The following is a 7,101-nucleotide window of genomic DNA, read 5'->3' on the forward strand; positions in this document are numbered from 1 at the left end:
CTGATGGCAATGACAACTTCTATATGCCGATATTCTCTATGTATGATTTATATGGTTCAAATGGATTAGCATTGCCCAGCTCTGGCATTGGCACTTGGTTCTGTAGTGGATGGAGACTTCAGATTTCATAGGCCTTGTCAGCTATGGAAGTGGGCCTTGATGAGTTTAGAGAGAAAGTTTCTATTGACTAATCAAGTATGCAAGTAGAGAGGTTGTAGTAGGTCCAGTTGGCTGATGGCAATGACAACTTCTATATGCCGATATTCTCTATGTATGATTTCTCTAGACAGTAGGCTACCTTACTGCACCAGCCCATCTTCTCTTTCTGCCTTCTATCCTTACCAATAGAATCATTAACTAAATAGATTCCCCTCAAGAACGAATGAGTTCTTACTAGTTCAAGGAAAAGGAATTGACTCAACTTATTTAGTTAAGGGGGCTGCATTCTTGATTTCTCAAAGGGGAGGAACAAACAATTCGATATAGGAGAAGAGGTCAGCGGAAACACTTCGGGACTAGGTCAGCTCTTGATTGTTAGAGCAATCGTGATCATGAGAACATTGAGAGTTAACAGCTAACGTCTTGAGCGGACTGGGGCTGCTAGGTTAACAACGTATCCATGCAAGTAGAGCAAGTAGAGTATGGCAAGTAGAGAGGTTGTAGTAGGTCCAGTTGGCTGATGGCAATGACAACTTCTATATGCCCATATTCTGGCTCATGATACTTGACACCTCTGAAAGAACACAAATTATTCTTATTAGCACATTTTCCTAAATGTAAGACAGTAAATATTAGAAAACTGCGAGAACCAAGGTTTTGTATTGCAGCAGGCACACGAAAATCCTCAACAGGCAGCCTTAAAAGAACACCTCAGTTTAAACTTCAAACTCCACAGCAGTCTACACATGATTTACTGCCATTCAAGTATTATAATACCATGGCTTTTGATTCAAACAAAGAACCTCAATTCCGTGGAAGACATCTATGTCCCCTCTAAATATAAAACGACTTCGGAAACTGTTTACAAGCCACTAATTTGAATTTTGTACAGAGTGACAGAACACAACACAAGGATATGATTTGCTTTGATATATTTCACTTAGTATCTTTGTACATTATTTCCCTGGAGATGGAGACTTGAATTCACACTGTTAGATTTGAATCCACACAATTAGGATGGTTTCATGTTTTTATAACTATTTCTAAAGACCTGAACCAATAATTATCTTGAAACCACACAATTAAAAAACACATACCACTTCTGCTAAGTTCTTTTGACATAATGATCATACGTCTTATTCAATATGTTATAGTAAATATACATCTTATTAATTACATTAAACAAACATCTTAGATATCACCTGTTAATGGGAAACTGTACACAAAAGCATACACACTGATCATACATCTTATTCAAAAGATATGTTATATTCTCAAGGGCACTTGTGTCTGTTGCCATGTGTTGTTAGGTTGGCGTAGCAGGGGCAGAGATCAGTATTTCCTGATGTACCAGGAGGAACAAAGTTGCATTTGGCACAGCATGTACCACAAGCTCTCAAGCATATCCTATGGCGGGATGCTTCTTTGCATCTTTCTCCACATGCTGCATTGCAATCTGCCACAAGCAAATCAAACAGCATGGGATTCTGAGCAAGAGTCTTGAACTTATTAAAAAATGTTAACACAACAAAAAAAATAATAAGTGATTATGAGAAAGAGTCTTGAATTTATAAGAAAATTTTGAAACATCAACACCAACAAGAAATAAGTAATAAACAGAAAACAATAATAAGAAATAAGGTCAGAAATGAACCTTGAATTCATTTATTTAAAAAGAGTGAGTCAGCAATAGCAGCAACCAACGGTTAAAACAGCAACAACAAACAATGAGAGTTTTCAGAAATAATGAAATATGTTTAAAACTTTCAGAACGTTTTATACCTATGCTCTGCAAAATCAGCCCATGTATCTCATTCCTTTGGACCTGGAAGCAGGAAAAGAAAGGAACCCAATGTGATTAGTTCAATATATGTAATATTGGGCTTTCTGTGTCTAGTCATGATTTGAACTCTCACCTGAGAATAAATTATATCAATGTGATAGTCTAGCCATATATATACTCACCCCAGCTGTTGTGGAAACTCCAATCTCAGCAGCTTTCACAGACAACTGATTCATAAATTACCAATGAGTTAATTTCTAACCTAATCAACTACTTCTTGTTTACACTAGCTAAAAAGATTAGGAAAAAGAGACTTGAACAATTGGGCTTTAACTAGAATGAACATGCATAAATATACATAACTAAAATTTAGCTATAGCTGGACACAACTTGATGCCAGTATACAATATCACCCTACAGCACAAACCTATGACACAGAATGGATTATGAAAATGGCTAGTATATAAATGTTTTATCAGAAAAGGAGACAAGGTAACAATATAATTCTCCTACTAAAAAAGGAGTGCAGGAAATCCTCTCGTTTCTTTTTCATAGTTACACATATATATGTAACCCCAGAGAAAAGTATTAAGTACTCCATTAGAGAAGCAGAAGAATATAATTTTAAACATGTAAACTGGAATGGTAAGTCAACAGCTACATAACACTTCGCTACCTGAACAACAGGTATCATTACAAGAAATAAGAAAAACGCCCTGCTTGCAGGAGCCATGGGGATTGCCCAGACCCTAATGGAGTATATACACAAGTGAAGAATAATTATGATGTGTGTATATATTTTGACAGAAGAGGACTGCACAAATGCTTCATTTTTATTTATTATATGTTTATAATTTTTTAAACTTTGTAGCAAGTCGAATATTATTACAAAAAAACTTATTGTCAAATTCTTGTCAAACTTCAAAGTCGTCAAATTTGAATTTGAATTTAAACCAGCTGACTAAGGAACTAACTTGTAATACTTCATGTTTCTATTAACATTATAAAGGGAAAGAAAAGTAAAATTATTGATCAAATACCTCCAAGTGCTGTGGTACATCTCCACCACCATTATAGGTGTAAGTATGCACTATGTGCTTTGAATAAATTCTTGTCAAACTTCAAAGTCGTCAAATTTGAATTTGAATTTAAACCAGCTGACTAAGGAACTAACTTGTAATACTTCATGTTTCTATTAACATTATAAAGGGAAAGAAAAGTAAAATTATTGATCAAATACCTCCAAGTGCTGTCGTACATCTCCACCACCATTATAGGTGTAAGTATGCACTATGTGCTTTGAATAGGCAACCCCTGTTGACATCAAGGGATAATAAAAGTAACACAAATCAATTTAACTGCATGTGCAAAAACAATGTAAAGCTGGAAAAGACACAATGCTTGTGCAACAGCTTTCAACATGTAACTTCTTACCAAACAAATTGCCATCTGGACTCCACACAACACGGTTGACAGATACACCCGGTTCCTTAACAAGTGCTGCCTGCAGCCCCAGTGCAAAAGATTAAACTGATTGCATCACACATACAGTGCAAGTTGAACAAAAAATCCAAACTAAAACTCTCATATGGACATCACAAATTGAGCATGCAAAAATACCTGCATCGAGGCAATGCAGCCTGCAAGATCCCAAACCTTGAAATTTCTGATGGCCAGCTTTTCCCGTGCACCCACTTCCCATATAGCTATATCACCCACAATTGTACCCACTGCACTATTCACAATAAAACAAACATTAGCAGGGGTGCACAGCCCTCACATTTTGAAATTGGAAACAACATTAATCAATATTATCCCAAACTCAAAAAGGATCATCAAAGACTAAGGAAATAAGACTCACAAGATAGATTACCCTAGTGATAACCAAAAAGGGAACCAGTATAAGAAGAGGTGAATTGAAAAGGAAATGTTACTAGTCCTCAGGTGACCCAAGGTGATCATGGAAGAAAAGACAACTCAGCATATGTCAACATATGAGATGATTTTGATGAAGGGAATCCAAGTATTAAAATTTTAAGAGAAAAAAAATAAAAAATACAAATGATAGATAAAGTATCAGAAAATAACAAATAATGGACTAAATAAGTTAAGGATTTATTTTGAGCTGAGGTTAAGACATGATAGCCTGAAGCTTTAAACAGAAAATTAATAACATACTAAAAAACAAAGAAAGTTTAACAACTTCATGGCAATAGCCAACAAATTTTGTAGTCGGCCTCAGAATATCCAGATGGAAAGCATTTGTGGTAATAATTTGATAGTTGAATAGAATAAAAGACAACATATATTTGATGCAATAATACCACACCTAAGAGTACAGTGGGCTGCAGAGGGTGAAAATCCATGCTCATTATGGAAGAACCCTGGTTTAAAGTTTGAGCCACAGTCTTTGGAAGGTCATCTTGCGAATACAGGTACTGAAGATGATTTGTTCCATGATAGCTAACCTACAACAAGTTTATTAATAAATTAACTACGCATGTTGAAAACAATACAGCCAAGCACTCATACTTGCGTCAAAGATACCAATCAGTTTAAATTAACTCTTCTGAGTGCAAAAATTGACAAATTAAACATGGGACAACAAAAGCTAAACTCTCAATTTGAAGAATGAGACAAAGTTCAAACAAAAATAATACTATTCAAATACCTCCTCGCCTGGCTGACCAACTGGCCTTGATCTTTTCAAGAGATGTTCAGAATCTACATACTGGTAATCTACTGGTGGGGTGTTGACTGGAGGGGTCCTCAGACGCTTCACCATAGCAGCTAAAAAATGATTTTTACAATAGTTTTACTAAGGTTCTATGGTCAAGAATGAAATATGTCTACAGACTATTTAATCACTACATATCAAAGTATTTGCAAAACTCTGAGCAAAAAGACTAAAAAACATATATCACTATCTATACAAACATGCCATTGCTATAAAATCGAAGAAATGAGATTGCATCCCAGCCAGAGGCAGAGACAACTTACCTGGACTTGTTGCCGAACTAAGCCCTACAGGGCCTGCAGAAAGTGAAGTATGAGGCACAGGGGCAGGATTAGCGATCCAACCTGCAAGGGCACTTGGGGGATTTGTAGATGGTGATTAGCAAAGAGACTGGACGTAGTAATAAATAGGCTAGTAATAAAAAGAAAAAACGAATAATTAAAAGTTATATAAAAAATTATTAAATAAAATAATATGACAATTAGAATATATAAATATATAAAAGTCGCCACAGCTGGACCGCTAGACTTCATGCTACCGCATGGATACCAAGTGTCGTGTTACCTGCACCCTAAGATCGCCATGATCGAGCGACGAAGCTGGAATACGTTGTAAGTAAAGATAAGAAATCAAAGAACCATCCAGTATATGCCGTATAGGAATACCTGGGATGTTTCAGCCTGTGTGTTGATCCTGACGGTACAGAAAAACCAGAGACATATCAATCTGTGGTGACTCAACCAATTCCCCCATATCTTCCTCTTCTTCCTGTTCTGGGTTCATCCAAGTCCCGACGGAAAATCCCAATGGCACAATTCATGCAGTGAATGAATGGCTTCTGTGCGCAGCGGGTGAACCACTTTCTGTGTGCAGTGGGTGAACCACTTGAGTTAATGGCTTATTTGAATGGCTTCGTGCAGTTAATGACTTGGGAGTAGGTAGGTGATGTTGTGAACGGCTTGCTTTCTTTGCGCTGTTAGACAACAAATTCTATGCCTTCAGAGAAGAGCAGAGAGATCCAGGAATTATGAAAAGCTGGAAGTTCTTGCTTTGCTAACATGGTAATGGTGAACAGTAGATTTTATGCCTCATATTATGAGAGTTGTAATTTGATATTCAGTTTCTATTATACTAGGATTTACTCTAGTTGCAATTAACTTTTAATCAGCAGTCACTTAGGTTGATGATTATCAGTGTTTTTGACATACCTATTATGTGAGTGTACTTGAGGATATATATAGCCTTGTGCAGATGCATAGAATTGTGAAACGTTGCCTCAGAATTCCGTTTCTTTCACGGTAGGCCAATCCTCTGTCCTCTTCAGGAGGGCCTTCGATGCCCTAAAAGATCAATCCTCAGCCTCAGGATGATTTTGGTACCCAGAAGAGTAATTCGTTGTTCCCAGGAGGCCCTTCGCCGCCTTGGAAGACCAACCTGCAGCCTCAGGCTCAAGAAGACTCTGCTACTTGGCAAAGGTAATCCGCTGCCTTACAAGGTTGACCCAACCCTCGCTGCCACAGACAATTAAGTTTCCAATCTTTGTTGGCCACAGAAAGTCTGATTCTTAGCCCTGGTATGCCACCCGCCCGACAGCAATGGCATTTACAACGTCATCATGAGCCTGAATCATTTCGGGCACTTGAGGTCCGAGACTCGCCATACCTTCACAGTCATATCTGAGGAGCCTGAATACAAGAAACCATTGGTGTAAGCCAGAGAGCATATCGCGCCCACATGCTTCGGGGACCTAGGGTTTGTCGACTTAGGGTTTTCAGTACCGCCTGACCAACATCCAAAAACGTGGCGCTTCGGCTTCATCCAGCGATGTATGCAATCCAGCAACGTGAGTATTGTGGCTATGCAATCCAGCAGCGTGAGTATTGTGGCTATTCGCTTGTGGCCATCCCCAGAACTCGAACCAGAGCGGCCTCATATGCGGATTTCGTGGTCTGCGTGGGCGCTGAAAAGCTTGTCCTCTGTAACTACTATTCCTCTCACCATTGCGCACGGCCGAGGAAACAGCACCTAGTACCTCGGAATAACAGCTGTTGAACCATGGTGCATCATGGCATGCACCAGCTGCCAATGCAGAACATTGTAACAGGGAACACGGAGCTTTACTAAACCTTCGCATACCCGGGCAGAAGTAATGCTAACATTAAAACCAGACACCCGTGACGGTTAGCGAAAATGCACCGGGCTTATTGCTTTTAAGCTATGGTCGAGCCTCTTCCGCCTCGGGAAGAGGCCAAATAAGATGGCGAAGTTGAGCTGCGAATGAAACTTAGCATACGTCCCGCACAAAGCATTTCGAAACTTTAGCATAACAACCGAAACAACCGAATAACACCTTCGAATTAATGCTATCTCCGTCCGGAATGATTACTATAGTCCCGACTAATAAAACGTTAAGCACAAAACA

General features: G+C 38.5%; 2 protein-coding genes across 2 annotated transcripts; both read right to left on the reverse strand.

Annotated features, from left to right (window-relative positions):
- Window positions 1–1,433: 1,433 nt before the first annotated feature.
- LOC149247391 (cypmaclein-like) lies at window positions 1,434–2,675 on the reverse strand. The gene is made up of 4 exons (XM_089455877.1): window positions 2,619–2,675; window positions 2,125–2,169; window positions 1,942–1,984; window positions 1,434–1,615 (listed from the first exon to the last, which is right to left on the reverse strand). The coding sequence occupies exons 1-4, from the start codon at window positions 2,673–2,675 to the stop codon at window positions 1,434–1,436; spliced, it is 327 nt and encodes a 108-aa protein (XP_089312003.1).
- A 460-nt stretch (window positions 2,676–3,135) lies between these two features.
- Window positions 3,136–6,813, reverse strand: LOC149247392 (protein TPR3-like). Its single transcript, XM_089444106.1, has 8 exons — window positions 6,458–6,813; window positions 6,342–6,364; window positions 4,943–5,023; window positions 4,614–4,732; window positions 4,272–4,410; window positions 3,563–3,672; window positions 3,377–3,446; window positions 3,136–3,256 (listed from the first exon to the last, which is right to left on the reverse strand). Exons 1-8 carry the CDS (start codon window positions 6,811–6,813, stop codon window positions 3,168–3,170), a joined length of 987 nt encoding a protein of 328 aa, XP_089300232.1. The 3' UTR covers window positions 3,136–3,167.
- Window positions 6,814–7,101: the final 288 nt, after the last annotated feature.

The sequence above is a fragment of the Pinus tabuliformis genome, chromosome 7 (genome assembly GCF_031772625.1).
Source record: "Pinus tabuliformis cultivar Carrire ecotype Pingquan chromosome 7, CPIR1, whole genome shotgun sequence".
Classification (NCBI taxonomy): Eukaryota; Viridiplantae; Streptophyta; class Pinopsida; order Pinales; family Pinaceae; genus Pinus; species Pinus tabuliformis.